This window comes from Opisthocomus hoazin, chromosome 13 (genome assembly GCF_030867145.1).
Source record: "Opisthocomus hoazin isolate bOpiHoa1 chromosome 13, bOpiHoa1.hap1, whole genome shotgun sequence".
Lineage (NCBI taxonomy): Eukaryota > Metazoa > Chordata > Aves > Opisthocomiformes > Opisthocomidae > Opisthocomus > Opisthocomus hoazin.
Window position 1 is genome coordinate 25,792,370 of NC_134426.1, and position 17,867 is coordinate 25,810,236.

The window sequence follows — 17,867 nt, forward strand, 5'->3', positions numbered from 1 at the left end:
CAGCACGAATCCCGCTAGGACCAGCTTTAAAACCCAGTGACCGAAATATTGCTGCAAGGGCAGCTCCGGAGAGCGCTACGTTTTAATGCGGAAAGGTGAAATTGTGTTGTGGGGGAAGGGAAGAAAAATGAACAAGGAAGGCATTGGGTTTGCTCAGAAAAGAAAGAAAATCTTCAGAGTAAATAACTTCAGTCTAAATTAACACTTCACCCGGTTTAGAAAAAAAAACAACTTCTTTTTTAGGATGGGTTACCTTTGAATTCAAAAGTTCAGTTTCTTTCGAATATACCAACAAGACATGCTTGTTCAATATTTCCACCTGGCAGCAAGTTCTCGCTGTAGTTCTCACACAGCACCTGTCATATTTGCAATTAAATAAATATCACAGCATTTACACAGATTTCTTACAAGACGAAATCCTGACCATCTGTGTTTCAGCTGCTGGGCCTCTCCATTACAAAGCAAGTAAAAGCAATGCCCTGAGGGTAACGGTTGAGCACCACGTGAAGCAATGTTATTTTATAAAGTTGTATAGTAAAATGCCAGTAGGTGCTAACTACGTTTGATAGATTATAAAATATAGTTACATTCAGAATAGTATCTACCAATGATAAAAAAAAGAGCATTTCTGACAAAGTGCATTCAGTGAGATCTTTACGTTACAACATCCAAAATCCCAGGGAAACAGGGTCTTGCGGGTAATTCTGCACGTGCTAATTTCACGCTGGTGGGAAGCGTCATCGCCACCGGTGGGGTTACTCACCTCTCCCAGTTGAGGATGATCACGAACTCTGTTCACAGGCCTGACGGATAACTACCTTTTCAACTCAAAACATCAAAAAGGTCGCTTTCTTGCCACGGTTGTAGGGAGCTGCTTAGATGCGTTTAATGTTAGACACAGCGTATGTGAACTGTACTTCGTTGTGCCTTTATCTGAAGTGTGTAGAGGGCAATAATCAAGATTTTAGCGGTCGTTTTTCTTCTCATCTCTGGCCAGACTTCTGCTGTCTTTTTCTCCATTTAGCGTCTGAAGGATCACTGATTAATCTCAATTACTTGTCAGTTTAATTAACGTTGCTTTGTCTTTAAATAGCTTAGTGTAAATCTGTCTAATCCTTTATTGGTTATTTTAATCCTGAAGTTTGTCCAACAATAAGTAAACGTGTATAAAATCGAATGAGCAGTACTGAACATCACAAGTCAGATTTCATGACTGTCCACACTTTATTTCTGTCTGCTTCAATTCTGTGGTAAAAGTTCGTAAAAATTTTCCTATTCTTACACCACTGGGAAAACATTCTAATGGAAGACTGTCTTTTTCAAAACTCTTGTCAGTCTGAGGGCCTTCAGTGCTAAAAAGCGCTTCCCAAATGCAAAACTAGTGTTAGTCATCACGTTTTCAAACATGGTCAGCTTTTTGCAGCAGAAAATTTCGCATTAGCAGCTTGTAAAATATTTGCAAGGGAAAACTCATGTGCCCGCACATCCCCACAGGCATGGCGTTCCTAAGGCCGGCCAGCGGCGATGGCCCTCTCCACAGCACTGCTCCGCCAGCCCTCATTCTCCCACGGCAGTCCTGGAAGCTCCTCTGAGGGAAACACCGGGGTCGCAGGACTGCGAGGGCAGGGGAGAGGCACCGACCCCGCCGGAGAGCTCCGAGCCCTGCGAAGCCGCCTCAGCGTGCTCTCACGTGGAGGCGCCCAGGCCCGGCTCCACAGAACACCAGTGCCAACCGCAGCGGGACGGGACCGACGGGCGGGAAGGCCGAGACAGCCTCGTTTCTCCTCAGCCCGGCGGCCCCAGCCCGCCTCACAACGCCCGCCAACGCCGCGCGCCGCCTCACACGGCCACCCCAGCGCGGACACAGGACGCGCCTGCGCGCGGCGCATCCCCGCCTCACGCCCCCTATCCCCCTCCCCCCTCATGATGCCTCGAGAAGCGCCGGATCTCGCGAGAGCGCGCCCTCGCGCGTCCTCGCGGTGGCCGCCATCTTGGAGGAGCCAGGATCACGTGACCGCTCGCAGCTGTTCGCCTCCGCCTTCCCCTCCCCCACCCACGGGGAACCGGGCCCGGCTCGGCTCCGGCCGCCGCCCCCGGGGCTGGTTCCGCCGGCGGGGACGCCGCTGCCCGAGGACGCTGGAGCCGCCGGGGTCTGGGGGTTTTTCCTCTGGGAGCTCGCTGCCTTCCCCTGCCGCTGCGGCTGGGAAGAACGCGGAGCGCCATGCCACGTGACGGGGGAGCGCGCGCCAAAGCCCCGCGGCGGCGGCGGCGGCGGCGAGGGGGGGGGGGGGGGTGAGGGGGGATGGGCGCGAGACGGTGGCGGCAGCCGGCCACGTGACGAGGGAGGCCGGGGTGGAGGGGGGCTGGGTCACGTGTCGCGGAGCGCGCTGCTAGCGGCAGGGGCTGGCTGGGGGGGTCACGTGGGGATGGGAGGGCGCGCCGCGGCGGGCGGGGGCAGGCGCGTCGGCGGTCACGTGGTGCGCGGCGGCGGGCGGCCCCAGCCTCCCTCCCCTCCCCCTCCCCCGCGAGAGGGGAGGGAGGGCAAAGATGGCGGCCGTGAGTTAGAAAGCGGCGGGCGGTGGGGCTAGCGTCGGAGACTTCCAGGACCGGCCGCGGGAGGACCGTAAAGCGAGCGAGAGAGAGTGAGTCCCGCTCCCCCCTTTGCGCCTGGCGGCGGGCCGGCTCGGCCGCCTCGGGACGCTCCCTGCGCGGCGGGGCCGCCGCGGCGCCCCCGGGGGCCCCCTCCCCTCAGGCACCGGGCGGCGGCGGGGGAGGGGGCGGGTTGTTGTTGTTGTTGGGGGGGGGGGAGAGGCCGCCGTGCCGGCAGCGAGCTCCACGTCTCCATCAGCCTGCGGCGGGCCGCGGGCCGCCCCCGCCGGGGGTCCCCGGTGGGCCCCGGGGCGTGAGGGGGCGGGTGGCGCTGCTTCAGCGGAGCCGCTGCTTCCCCGGGAGTCGGGCAAACTTTGCGGCGGAGGCCGTGTGGGGGCGGAGGGGCCGACCGGGGCGGGGGGAGGGGGGCGGCGAAGCCCCTCGGCTCCGGGCAAGTGGTTGGGTAGCGGTTGGCGGGGGTGGGGGGCGACGGGGCTGCAGCCTCCTTCCCCCCCCCCCCCCCGCTTCCCTTCTCCCTCCTCCGCCCTGCTCAGGCAAAATGGCATCGGGACGGCGGCGTCTGCCCGCCGGCTCCGCGCCGCTCGCCTTTGTGCGCTCTTTTTCCGCGGCGGGGTTAATTGTGAAGGTCTGAAATGGAGCCGCTGTGGTGAAGCGGGGCTGGGGGGGGAATGTCCGGAGGCTGCCGTGAGCCGCAGCCCTCCCGCCCCTCGCCGGGCTCCTGGGGCTGGGGAAGGGACCTTTAAAGGGGTGAAGGTCTGAAAACGCAAAAAGTGGTGCCTGGGACACGATTACGCAGCCGATTCCAGCCCAACCCGGAAGTTTATGTCGGGAACACGTGTCGGTGGGGGAAGGTGGCGGGGCTGGGGCCGGGGACCCTCCCGCCCCGGGGCCCCGCAGCTCCCGGGCAGCGAGCGGTGGGGCCGAACGCCGCAGCGACAGACCCGGCCTCAAAGTCCAGTGACTCTTAACGAACGCACCTCAGGCAGAGGTTGCTAGGGTGAGTAATTGTTTAACGTGAAAAATGCCTTTAGAGGCTGCAGGGGAAGAGGCTGTGTGGGTCTGTCTTCCATTTTTTCGGTTGCTTTTATTATTATTTTTAGGTGACTGGGTTCCGCGCTGTGTTTGAGGGTATAAATTAGAACTCCTACTTCCTTCCAGATACTCGCAGGCTGGTTTTAGGTGTTTGATGCCTATTAAATATGAGGCCACTCGTTTAAATGCTGAAAAAAAAAAAGATTGAATTGGTGTATTAGATCACTTTGGTTTGTGTCATTTGTTCGTGCTAATAATTTTTTATTTTTGACTTTCTCTGGAGTTAAGAGTTTCGGTGATAGACTGTTTGGCTTTAGAGTACATAAATTGTGTCTGCATTAAAATTATTGTAATACATACAAGGATGTCTTGCAAGCTTCCCGCTGCTCCCAAACTGAAAAATGAGTGGATAATGTAAAGCAAATAATTTAGTATGGCAGAAGTTGTGCAACAGTGTGACATTTGGATTGTTTTTCTACATCTTCCCTACTGGCATGATATGTTGTATTTGAACAACTTTAGTCTGTAAAAATAAAATGTGGGCAGTTTGTCTTGCTGTCCAGACACATTCCTTGGTGTCAAAACTGGCTGATGTCTACTCTGAAAGCTACTGAAGTAGGTGACAGATAGGCTTAATGCATTTCTTGTGTCTTGAGATACACCTAGAACTGACTCTCAGGCCAAAACTAAGGAAGCATTCTAGTGCCAGATACTGCTCTTATCTCTTCTGGGGTTTTGCTGCTTAAAAACTTTCACCACTGGCTGAATTGTCACCTCCAACCATTTAGTCAGAAAGCTGATTTCATGCCAAATCATTGCACTGTTTAGTCTCTTTAACAACTTATGAATTTCACATTTTTATACTCTGTATCCTGACTACGGTAAATTTCATAAAACAGTCATTAGACAGCTTTGAGGGAGAATCAAATCCACAGTATCCTGAACTGTGCCTGAAGTCCTTATACCCTTTGACTTCAGAGAGGGTAACCAGCGTTTGAAAAACTGGTGTGTTTGTATACAAGATTAGGTTAGTTTTCACAAAAATCAAAAGTTAACTTTGTGCATTTAAATGCAAGGTTAACTACTAGTCTTGAGGTTAAAGCATGTAAGGATGGGTGAGTTCAGTAATTAGCGTTTTACTCTTTGATTGGATGGTGACTTGGAAAGGACCAGAAGGGATTGGGTTGGTTGTTTTTTTTTAATTTTTTGTTGTTACCCAAGTTGCCTTCTGGAGCCAGAAGCTGTGAGATGAGCAGAACCCATCTGGATATCCAGAGAATCCTGTTGTGTGGGTTTGGGGGCTAGCAGCTCATACACCAATGTTATGAGAGGCTGCAAATGGGGATGTGAAATTTCTAGGTTGATAATAGGTTACAGTTTAGACAGCCAGAGAATTTGGGGGACATCCTGTCTCATCTCTACTACGTCAGAGTTTGTGTGATATTTTAAATGATTTCCAGTATAGTTTAAGTGACATACATTCCTCAGAAAGCCGGTGGGGAAAACCCTTCCAATAAAAGGAGAACAAGATTGCTTAACTACATTGGTGTCCCAGGCCAGGCATTGAAACCCAAGTGTGCAGGTTGGGTACGCCGCAGAGGCCAGTTGTCTGAAGGGTGGGGAAATTGCTGCACCTGGTTGGTGTGATGTTCCATTTGGGCTGAGTTGTGATGCTGTAGTTCATAATTACTTTTTAAAAAGTCCTTCAGGTATACGGTGTTGCAACGTGTAACTCGGAGAAAAATCAAAAGTCTTTTCATTGTTCAGGATTCTACCGTTATTTTTCTTGGGGGAAATGGAGAGCAGGTTGCTCGACATGTGTTTTAGAATCCCTTTTTTTGTTTTGCTTCTTTGTACCAAAGCTAAAATGGAGGGAAGGAGAGAGCCAGGTTGGCATGGATACATGACATAATATTAAACATGGCATTCTGGTTTTGTATTGTTAAATCAGAAATTATTTATATAATATGTAGTAGTAGCAAAACTGTCCTTTTATCAAAGTTTTAGGCTATATTCTTCAGCAGAAGAACACCTTACAAAAATGCTTGGTGTGTTTTGATAGCCTTTCCTGAAATGGCAGCAGTTTATATTTTAATACAAAGAAAATGAGATACCGCTAGTGCTGAAATTTTATAAATATATCTTTTTAGTTTTATCTAACAGGTTGATTCTTGCTCAATGACATTGGACAGCCTGACTAAACATAGACGACCTTATCTGCAAGATTCTGCATGCTCAGAACAGTTTCTTGACTGGTGAAATGCTCAGGGAACAGCTTGTAATATTCACAACTTTTTTAGAAGTATTTTCTTTTGGAGATTTTTAAGATGTGGCAAATAGGTCCTTATATAGTATTGCCAAAGCTGAGCTGCAGAGCTTGATAAAGTCGCTTTCGCTTATGTCAACTAAGGAGCCTCCTACCTTGTAAGATTATGGAGCTGTTTCAGCTTGATAATGTTTTAGGCTTGACTAGCATATGCTACAAAAAAATAAACTAAGCTATTGCGATGTAGCTTTTCCTGGTGGGTTTTTTTTGTTCACTCATTTAATTTCCTTACTAAATTAAAACAGGGGGTAGGGAGAGCAGCAGTGGTGCTTGGAAGTTTCACAAAGCCTAAAATTGGAGTTGAGTATTCAGTGACTTTTTTAATGTAAACTTTCTAGAAGTTCAGAATTCCTTTTGTTCCAGTTTCAAACAATGCAGCTTTGTTCCTAGTGTACAGAAACAAAATAAGTGAAACTAGTCAAATTTTCATTGTCCAAACTGTCTGACAGACAAATAAACAATTGCTGGTTTAGTTAGCTGTTTGCTGGATTGTTAGCAACTGCTAATTTTTTAAGACTGTTAAAATGGGGGTTAGCAGGAGAGAGGTACAGCTGGGGGATTTGTGTGTGAAAACAGCTCTGCTAGGAAGGGGATGCTTCTGAACTGAAGATACTTACTCTGGAATTGTAGGAATTGCTCTACTAGTTTCTATCACTAGTCATCTAGTGAAAACTTTGAAGTAAGCAATTAAAGTGTAACTGCTGTGAGTGTTTTTTTCCAAACTGAGGGAGGCTGTGTTTTAAAAGGATGAAAATGCAGAGTTTGGTGTCATTGTGGATGTGTTAAACTTGACTTGAAACAGACTTGATAGGTTGTGGCACCATTTTAGGGTGGTTGGGCAAGATGTGTTTTTGTGTGATGTCGGTGTGGTTTTTTCTAGCCTTGGTTTTGCTTTGAGTCTCAACTTCATAGAAAGATGTTTCTTTCATATATTGCAAGAGTGACTAGAAGTTATCTTGAGTAATTTTTTTGTCTTGGATCTCTTAAGTAAACAGCCCTGAGCTTCTGACTTTCCATGCCTCTATTCAGTATAGCTACTTATGTCTCAACCAAACTTTAGTCATACCTTCCTTTAGAGATGGCGTGATCAAAACTACATGCAGGCTGAACAATGATATAACTGACTTTTTTCCTTAGACATTTTTGTTTATTTGACCATGTTGAGCAAGAGTGTTGCGCTATGTGAAAGAGTTCTCGTGCCTCTTTCCCAGATTGATTCTGCACAGTCGTGATGGTAAAGCACTTTGGAGATGCTGGGTTGGTGGGGTAACCCTTGTTAATTCCCCTTCTGTAGAGAAATGCACCTTCAATGGCTGCTCTGAAGTTTGTAACACCAAAAGTACCGATATGCTAAAACTACCATCTACAGACTTAATCTTTCTCCTCTCACCTGTTTCTAATTGGTAAACAATGCTATAAGCTTCTAAACTTAACCATGATGATTGCTGTTGGTATTTTAGGCTGACAAAAATTAAGGTTTTATCCTACCCAATTAATATATGCATAGTCCCCTTTTTTTGGGACATGAGGCTTCATCCTGCTGAAAGGTGAAGCTAACGGTCTGTTCTTAGTCATTTTACTTGACCTGTTCAAGGTTCTAGGAGACAGACTAGCAGGAGGTGACATCCTTTGAAGGAGCTGCCATGTTAATTAAGTCTGCTAGATGTCTTAATTTCTTAACGTCTTCTGTACCCAATAGCTACAAGCTGGGCCATTCTGCCAGTTTATCTGATCACCTCAAATGCCTTTAAAAAAAAAACAAACAAAGCAGAGTCTAGTTCTGACACAGCAAGTGGTGTTTAATGGGCTTGCATGTGGTCAGTAGCTGTCCCACCAGTTGTTGTTTGTTGCTTCCGTATTCTTTTGGGTAGTACAGTCTTTGATGCCTAAAAGTATATCTTCCCCTTGTCCCACTACCGTACATCCACTGCTACAATTGTGGTGCCACCATCTCTGTGTTAGTCCACTAAAAGGTTTCTCCCTGCTATTGGAGAGACTAAAACTGGGAAGAATAAGAAGTAAGTGCCTGAGGCTTTACTTATGACAAGAATTACCTGTTCTGCCGAATGTGCTAAGTAATGTGTGACCAGCCAGCTGGCTGTGGCTTAGCTGGATGTGTAGAGAAGGATAAGCAAGTGAATGCTGTTTCGGAGTCTCTGTGAATGAGTGTATCTAAAATGCCAATAAGTATTTTTGTCCTCTTCTCTGCTTTAGAGTAGGTGTTCAGCTTTGTTAGTTTTTAATGCTTGTTAGCAGTGGGCGTTACAGGGGGTGTGGAAAATGACTGGAATGAATTTCTACTGAAGGTGTGTCTTAGAATACAGAAGTGACAGCTCAAGTTGTGTGGACTCGTTTAATTTTTGTCTTGGTACTACGGCAGATGGCTTTCCTTCTTCAGGAAGCAAAACACTTTATCTTACCTCTTCATCTTAAAACACAGAGTAGTGGGCAGTTTTAATGAGTTTTTACACTGTCCAGAATAGCTTTTTGAAATTAATTTTGCTTGTCCTACACATAAAGGGGTCTGTGACCTCATATTGGTGTCCTATTTAATATGTAGTTAACATACTATAATAGTGGAATGTTTGTTCTTTCCACTGTGCAGAACAAAATTTCTCCAATGAATGAATTGCTACCTAACTTAAGGGCAAGCAAGAAATAAAGGCTTTCCTTACAAGCTTTTTATCACCAACTTGTTGTTACAAGATAAAATAAATGAGTTTTAATTGTGCTTCCCTCGTGCTGTGTGCTTCACTGACAAAGACATATCATTAGCATAATACAGTCTCACCATTTCTGCCTCTTGGTGTTTCTTGTAATGCTGAAAAATGCAGTGTGATGAAGACTAGAAAAGGCATCTTTTTTCTTTTTAGCTTTATGGGTATGATAGCATTTTGTGTAGTAAACTATTTGATTCTTCCTGCTTCTAAATGTGGTGAGTGTATTGAAAAGATGTGAAAAACCAAAACAGAGGAAAAAATGTACAGATGAACAAAAGAGCCAGAGAGCCAGAGCAAATACAGAAAGTGAAACTCTATGTATACAAGAAAATGCATTGCATATACCCTTAAATCCAGGAAAGGGAGATTTAAATGTGAGTGGGTGTGTGCACAAAATTAAAAAAAAAAAATTACAAATGTAACTTGTATTATGGTTCTGGTTTTTTTAGAGATGGTGGAGCCAGGACAAGATCTGTTGCTTGCTGCTTTGAGTGAGAGTGGAATCAGTCCAAATGATCTATTTGATATTGACTCTCCGGACGTGGTTCTTGCAAATCCAGCACCGACTCCAGCTGTTCAGCAGGTTAAAACAAGAACACGGTCATTTGCTAAAGGACATGAGAGCCTGTGCTTGTATTGGGGGCGGGTGTCCATAGAAAATGGTTAAAGAATGTGGAGTTTTCATAAATTTCTTGCCTTGTAGTCCTGAGATTAGAAAATGACTTGCTAATTGATTTTTAAACTTTCATACAAAAAACAGTCTGAAATACGCTATGGAGGTCAGTATGAACATCAATATACTTAACTTCTGGGCTAAATGGGGGCATGCTGTCATGTGTCCATGGAGAACTCTTAATACCGCTGGAGCCTAGCTGTTCTCCTGCAAAATGTACAAAAAGTGTAATATGACATGGAGTTTAAGCTCCGGGACAGTATTCACTGTGAAGGAACGTAACTGTCTCAGACATGGGCTTGGAACAGTAGTATGTTGAACCTTGATGTCACAAAACTAATTACATTTTCACCACAGTTAACTAACAAGATGTTGTATGTTTAGCTTCTTTGAATGTGAAATCAACCACCTGATATTTATTGTCAGGGAAACCTTTATTAATGAGCACAGTTAAGGACTTCCCCATTAACTTTCATTTTGTGGGTGGATATTTAGTGTTAAGTTTTTTTCCCTGCTAATGTGTTTCCTGATGCATGCTTTCTTTCCTCTGCAGTCAGTGCCACTTAGTGCGTTAGAACTAGGCTTGGAGACTGAGGCCACAGCTGCTGTGAAACAAGAACCAGAGACTGTATCGACTCCAACCTTATTAAATGTTCGGGTAAGAACGGGTACTTCAGGATTGTGTATGTGTGGTGGGTTGACCTTGGCTGGACACCAGCTGCCCACTAAGCTGCTCTATTGCTCCCCCTCCTCAGCTGGACGGGGGAGAAAAAAATGTGAGTCTTGTGGGCTGAGATAAGGACAGGGAGATCAGCAATTACTGTGGCGGGCAAAACAGACTCAACTTGGGGAAATTAATTTCATTTATTGCCAGTTAACAATGGAGTAGGATAGTAAGAAAAAAGAACAAATCGAAAAACACCCTTCCCCCACCCCTCACTTCTTCCTGGGCTCAGCTTCACTCCCGGCATCATCACATGTCGTCTCTGCTGCTCCTTCCTCCTCCTGCTCCAGCAGCTCCTTCACAAACTTTTCAACCTGGGTCCTTCTCACGGGCTGCAGTTTTTCAGGAACTGCTCCAGCATGGGCCCTTTCCACAGGGTGCAGTCATTCAGGAGCAGACTGCTCCAGTGTGGATCTTCCCTGTGGCCATAAGTCCTGCCAGAAAACCTGTTCCAGCATGGGCTCCTCTCTGCGGTGTCACAGTGTCCTTCAGGTGCATCCACCTGCTCCACCATGGACTTCCATGGGCTGCAGGTGGATCTCTGCTTCACCATGGACTTCCAGGGGGACAGCCTGTGTCACTGTGGGCTGCCTGGAGCACCTCCTCCCCCTCCTGCTTTGCCGACCGTGGTGCCTGCAGAGTTGTTTCTCTCTCGTGTTCCCACTCCTCTCTCCCAGTTGCTGATTGCACAGCAGTTTTTACCCCTTCTTAAATATACTACGGCAGAGGTGCTACCAACATCGCTGGTGGGCTCGACCTTGGCCAGCGGTGGACCCGTCTTGTACCAGGCTGCCATTGGCTCTATCAGACGTGGGGGAGCTTCTGGCATCTTCACACAGAAGCCGCCTCCACTACCAAAACCTTGCCATGTGAACTCATTATGGTGTACTAGTGAAATGCAACAGAAGACGCGGGACTGTAAAGTGCCAGCTGGCCATCGTCTTAGTTCTGCTTGCACGGAGACCACGCAAGCTTAGCGTACTCCCACGTTGATACAATTTCTGTGACAAGGAGCACAAAGCAGGACCCAGCAGCATGCAGAAAAACATTTTGAGATGTCCCATGTGCCATTTACTTCCTCTGCATGCAAATTCTGGGGATAGGGAGGTTATGTAAACTTGTCTCCTGTGCCTGAGCTGTGTAGCACCTTTTCTAGCTGCAGATAATCTTGAGCACTGTAGTCGTGGTGGTTGCACCTAAAATGAGAATATAAAAAGCAGATCTGCAGGAAGGTGGATGTAGTGCAGTGTGTCTGAAAGACTGCACGTACACTTTAAGTAATGCAAGCTATTTTCTCTGTGCAGCTAGTTTATGTATTGGGAATTGTCTTCAGCTTGGGGTTCATGTACCTGTAGTAGTCATGTCTTGTACCTAGGTGATGAATCCTTCACCGTATTTTTTTGTTTCCTTTCCCTTATCTTAAAATTTAAAAATACTATTAAAAAAAATCAGTGTATTGATAGGTAGACACTTCTTGCTCAGCCTGGTGCACCATAAGATAATTACTTTAGCATCTTCAGCATGTTGTGTGAAGACATTTCTTATTACAAGAGTCTTTTAAGAACTGGTGAATCCTGTGCTTCAGATGAAAGGCTAATGAAGTCTGCTTTTTTCACCACTGTCTTCTGAAAATTCCCCTGGTTCTTTGTTGCTAGCAACCGCCATCCACCACGACCTTTGTGCTGAATCAAATAAATCAGCTTCCAACTTTGGGGACTACAATAGTGATGACAAAAACAACACCTGTTACAACTACGAGGCAGACTATCACTGTAGCAAAAATCATTCAAACCAGCACAACTACTCGCCCCTCGGTTGCAGCACCAGCAGTACGCAATGCCTTGACCTCTACACCTTCAAAGGACCAGATTCAGCTGAAAGATCTGCTAAAGAATAATAGTCTTAATGAACTCATGAAGTTGAAGCCACCTCCCAATATTGCCCAACCAGTAGCAACGGCAGCAAGTGAGTTTTCATCTTTCTTCGTAATTACAGTATTTTAGACAAATAGTGAAGTAATATAACGTGAAGATCTTTGTATATCTTGTATTTTCATTGATTGGTAGAATATCGCAGTAAAATGAAATGGTCCAGAAAACCTGATAAATTCTAGTCTAACTTTATTAGTGTTAGAATTCATGGTGAAGGAATACAAAATAACAGGTGTTTGGTTTTTTTTAAGCAAGCTCTTGATTTACTGCAAGGAATGAGGAAAATGACATTTTAAATTGCAGCTGGCAAATTGGTAAAATTAATTCATGAACATTACTGAAGTTGATTTAGCTATCTTACTTGAGTCTACATCAGTTGCCGTTCTACTGTATGCTTGCTGTGCAATGATGACAAATGAGTACTCTTTTTGCATCTTCCAAACTAGATTTGTAGTACGTGTTAGTGCTCCTGTGATAGGGTGTTTCTGTGGAGCATCTCCTGAGAGAAAATCTCTGTGGCTGTATGTTTTGTGGGAGGTATAGGATCTATTGTTTAAAAACTTAAATCCTAAAAATGTACTGTTTGTTTCCATGTTCCTTAAATGTGGAGGTAATATAAATGCCGCAAGTATTTTGTTACCACACTCCAAATCTTCATTTTGTGATTCCTTTCAGAATCTTTCCTTGTATGTTATTTCTAATATGTGGGCAGCTTGTACGGTCAGCTTAACATAAGGGGAAGGCTGCACGTGTGTGTATTTTTATGGTTTGAGTCTTTCAAGTTTTAGCATGAGGTTAAGATCAGACAGGCTGAGTTTGAAAATACCTCTATTGCTGCCTTTTCTGAAAGGGATGTGGGCTTTTTCCTGGATTACTATATTTTCATTGTCTCTGAAAGAAAATTTACTGATTTTATAGGCAGGGTCGGAAGTAACCTATTTTTTTGTGTACAGGTAGTGTGCAATAAATGAAGCTGTGTAGGACTGAAACAAAGCATGTGCCGCCATGTTTGTTGCTCTCTGTTACAGAGTGGTTGACAAAAATGCAGTTAAGACACTAGCTGCATTTGGGGCAGGGGGTAAAGGAGCGAGGAGGAAGAGGGGGAGAAGGTCTTATAGGACTGACTTATCCCCCTTGTGCTAAATGGAAACTTGCAGAAGCACATAAGTGATAGGTAACATCAATACACAGTAGTTGTCATAATGGCATAGCTGCAGGAAATAGTTGGATCTGTAGCTTCTGTGTAAAGTGAAGAGGAGACATGCAAGTTCTGGAACTGCTTTGCTAATCTTATTTGTGTGCTGATGTTACTGGATCTTTGTGCTTATAAAAAATTGACAAATACTTGTAGAAAATTCGAGAGAGTCTTTGAAGGAAACTTCATGTAATTCAGGCAGCAGGAGTTCTAGATTGGAAAATATTAAAAAGTTAAATTGTGCAACCTCTTTGAGGAAAACTTTATTTGTGCAATTGTCTTAATTGTTTTTTAGAGCAATTGTGCTAAATTTATTACATGCGTTGACTGTCAACATGATGGAAGCTTGACAGCTGCTTTCAATGTTTTACATTTATCCTTGTGTAAATTTTTTTAGTTTTGTGCTGAGCCCTATTGCCAGTTGTTTCTAAATGTGGCTGAGGACAGGAAAGTTAATAAATTGTCCTCTTGAAGGATCCTGTTATAAACTTTAAACAATTAAGTCCAAAGTGTTGGCTTTTTGTTTTACAGAAATAATTGTAGTTTCTCCTAATGTGGTAAATGCTACCAGGCCAGGTAAGTTCATTTCTCTTGAAACACTGGGCTCTCTGGTTTGTTGTTAAACTTCAAAGGCTCACAAGATGGAGTATTTCTAAATACTATGTATAGATTTGGTGAAGGCCCAAAATATTTTTTTAAAAATATTGAAACTAATACGCAACTGTCAGATGCGGTGGTATTGCATGGGAAGTTTCCTCAGTGAAAGAACTGAGATGATTTAACTCCTTGCTCAGAGACTTTTTAGTTTGGACAAAAACATTGGTTGCGTTCTTGAAGCATCAATGTGCTACTGGACATTTTAAACTTCTAGCTCATTAAAAGAGGAGGATCTTAATTTGAGCCAGTGTTTGGAGGGAATTCCTATAAAACACAGCTTTTCTTTTGTAGCTGATCTAAGCAATGGTGCAGCGAAGAAGGAGACTTCCACAAAAGAGGTAGCAAGAATATGGATAAATGATATTAAAATGAGAAGTTTTTCACCTACTATGGTAAGTAATACAAATGGTTAATTTGCTAAATGAATGTACATTTCTTTGGCCACAACCACCTGTGAGTAGTTTCAGTAGTTACTCATATAGGCCTTTTTGTGTGGTAAGATTATCGAGTGCATCTGTTTGTTCGAAAGGTTAGTTTCTCCACAAGGTGAATACTTGGTTAGATGACTAAAACTAACAGCTTTGTGGAGTGGACTACCTATAGAGTCAGTGACAATTTCAAGAAATTACTGTCCTTAACAGAACCTCATTGTGTGGACAGAGAAGGGTGTGCTCCCCTTGAAGCTGATGAACATGTCGCTTGCTCTGTGTTTCAAGACATTTCTTTAAAATATCCTCATTCAGCAATGAAGAAGCTAGAAGACTTTCTCTAGTGTGGCTGACCCACTGGGCAGTTTGATTTAAGACGTAAATTGAGTATCACTTGGTATTCTCAATCTAATAAAAATACATGTGGTAATGTAAACACTTGAGTTTCAGCATCTTCGCTGATAGCTAGAATCAGGCTGAAGTTTGTGATGAACAGTGCTCCTGAGTGACTCACATACAGAAGGATTTTCAGGTTACTTTTCTCATGTTAATCATTAAATTAATAATTGTGGAAGGTTTTTGATTTGTCATCTAGTGAGTACTTAAAAAATATTAATGTATTTACATTGATCAAGATCCCAGTAAAAAAGGGACAGTTGTCAGGTTTCGGAGAATATCGGATAGAACTGTAACTATTGTAACTATTCCCTGAAGTCGTGAGATTAGGTAATGAATGTGAAACTGCAGGAGAATTCATGGGAGTACTTGAACGTTAGGTTTTGGCTGTTAACTAGCTGCTGTGTTGTCAAAGCAGTTTTCTCTTAAGTCATAGTTTGGATTTAATATGCTGTAAGAAGTGTTTCTTTTTTAATTCTGCTTATGTGAATTTGGAGTACTCTAATCTCCTTGCAAAGGAGAGGAAATTCCCTGACTTTGTCTTTGATGGGTTGTTCAGAGTGTCAGAAATCTACATTTCCATTTGTAGTTTTCCCAGCTGCTCACTGGTTCATGTAGTATGTGTGTTAAAACATTCAGGTGCAAGTTTGTGCTCACTTCATTCCTCAGGTTTATTTCCAGGACATAGGGTATTAACAGTGTTCTGTTTGACTAATGCAGGTATTTCTCTATTCTAGAAAGTGCCAGCAGTAAAGGAAGAGGAAGAACCTGAGGAAGAAGATGAAGAAGAAATGGGCCATGCAGAAACTTACGCCGAGTATATGCCAATAAAATGTACGACCTAATGTTTTGTGATGTCAAAAGGTTGAAATGTTTTGAGAGCTAATTTGTTATTTACACCTCTGTAGTTACTAACACCAAAAAAACCAGATAGGTTACTATCCAAATCAAGTAAAAAGAACCTGAATTTGTGGTGGGTTTTCCTAGGAAATATTCTCTTCTATAGCACTTAGTTTTGGAAAGTATGTGATTTTTTTAATAGAAAAGCAGTTCTATAGTGTATCTTTGAGTGATGCTTCTTTCAGAAATACAGCTGAACCAAGATGAGGCCTTTTTTTACCTATGTTATGATGCTTTGTGTCTCAGCAGAGGAAATTCTGTGAAGGGATTAAGTGATCCCTGCTGCACTTCAGAATCTAGTTTGAGTCTTTTGGTGTGAAATTGCCCTAAGCACATTCTTCCTGCATTGTTCCTGACTGACTTGTTAGAGCTTTTTTTTTTTTAAAGTGAATCTTTTACAGCTGCTAATTGCCATATCCTTTTTTCTCCATTATCTTCTTTATCATAATCGATGATAAAAAGCTGTTGCCTTATTTTCTAGGTACATTGCTGACCTGCTGTAAAAACAAGGCAAAAAAATTTGCATGGAGTTTGTAGCTAAATGGTTAATTTTTATTGTCACTGACGAGATCTGTCAGCAATTAAGCCATGTCTGTTCCGAATCTTTTCTCCTCTCATACTGCTTAAAAACAGCACTATATAAATAGTGAGAAGAATGTTGCTTTTGTGATTCTGGCATCTTGAGGCTGCCTGTGGCCTCTTGGGAAGGCAAGGTTTAGACCAGTTTTTCCTCAAACATGTCAAGTATAAAAATATTTTCATTTTCTAATAACTGAATTTTATCTAATTTCATAAAAATTGGAGGAAGGTGATGAGAAGAGAAGCAAAGTTAACATTGCAGTTATATAAATTCAGGTTAATGTGTTCCTTTGGGTACGATGCAGCTTGTTTAACACTTGACGTACTGTTGTAGTGAAACATAGTTGTTCTCAAGTTCAGCCTTTGCTGTGGACAATTGTAAATTGTTTTGGTAAATACAATAACCTGTGCTGCAGCAACAAGACTCTTATGTTTTCATTTTCTCCTTCCTCCTCCCTTTTCAACCAGTAAAAATTGGTCTACGTCATCCTGACCCAGTAGTGGAAACCAGCTCATTATCCAGTGTAACTCCTCCTGATGTGTGGTACCAGACATCAATATCAGAAGAAACAATTGATAGTGGCTGGTTGTCAGCTTTGCAACTTGAAGCAATCACTTACGCAGCCCAGGTATGCTAGACGTTAGTACGGTGTAAAAGCTAACATAGACTTTAAGAAGAAAAACTGCTATCTGACGTGCAGCTATGTCAGTTTTATAAGGAGATAAAATAATAAGAGCTTAAAGGTTTGAGTTGCATTAGAGGGTGGCAGGTGAGCTTTGGTTCAGATAAATGTGATGTAATACACGTAGGAAAGCTTTGTCTAAACCACTTCCATGATGCTGATCTCAGACTGTCTTAAAACTCAGGAAGGGCATCTTAGTCATCATTTTTATTTCTCTGAAATAACTTAATGGCTGCAGTAGCAGCAGGCTAAAAAAGCCAATGCTGTTTGGCATCATTGGGAAGGGTGCAGGGAGCAAGACTGGCTGTTACTTTGCTGCTGTATTAAATTTCAGTGGGTCTGCATCAGATGTTGTGCGTGCAGCGCTCTCTGCGTGTCAGGCAGGAAGGTAGTGAAGTTAGAGGACAGCTAACTTCTGGTCACAGGAGGGAAGAAGTTGCCTCCTGCAAAGAGGTGAACAAGGCTGGGATGCCTCAGGCTGAAGGGGAGAAAAAGAAATGGGGAGTGAAATCAAGGTTTACATAATCAAGAAGCCAGTCTGGTAGTAGTCACTACAAGGATTAGACAGATATGTACAGCAATTTCACAGCAATTCTAGGAGCTGAGGGAAGAAGGGGGAGAATGGATCACATAAAGCCATTGGGCTCGTATGCTCTCCCTAAATAAAAACCCCTCTTCCTGCTGTCAGGAGGCTGCTTGGCTGGGTGCGCTACTGATCTCATCCAGTAGGATGTTTCGTATGTTTGCTCACTTCTGACAATCCACAGTGATGTGTTCTGGAGAATGGGTACAAGTATTTTGTTCTTTCTCCTACAGCAACATGAAACATTCCTGCCCAATGGAGACAGAGCTGGATTCTTGATAGGTGATGGTGCTGGTGTAGGAAAAGGAAGGACCATAGCTGGAATAATCTATGAAAATTACCTGTTAGGCAGAAAAAGAGCAGTGTGGTAAGTGTGTCAGGATTTGTTAGAGCAGATGCTGTAGCAGCTGTAGTGGTTAAATTCAATGTA

At 43.8% G+C, this 17,867-nt stretch overlaps 1 protein-coding gene across 2 annotated transcripts in view; it reads left to right on the forward strand.

The window, feature by feature from the left end:
* Positions 1-2,465: 2,465 nt before the first annotated feature.
* Positions 2,466-17,867, forward strand: part of SBNO1 (strawberry notch homolog 1) — a 36,816-nt gene continuing 21,414 nt past the window's right edge. The window contains exons 1-8 of one of the 2 annotated variants that reach the window (XM_075435106.1): positions 2,466-2,642; positions 9,138-9,271; positions 9,915-10,019; positions 11,741-12,050; positions 14,160-14,260; positions 15,430-15,526; positions 16,640-16,800; positions 17,671-17,804. In XM_075435106.1, coding sequence (XP_075291221.1) covers positions 9,140-9,271; positions 9,915-10,019; positions 11,741-12,050; positions 14,160-14,260; positions 15,430-15,526; positions 16,640-16,800; positions 17,671-17,804 — 1,040 coding nt within the window. In that variant the 5' untranslated portion in view covers positions 2,466-2,642; positions 9,138-9,139. Of the gene's footprint in view, positions 2,643-3,123; positions 3,608-9,137; positions 9,272-9,914; positions 10,020-11,740; positions 12,051-14,159; positions 14,261-15,429; positions 15,527-16,639; positions 16,801-17,670; positions 17,805-17,867 lie in introns of those variants that run through there. The other variant, XM_075435107.1, reaches the window with a different exon arrangement.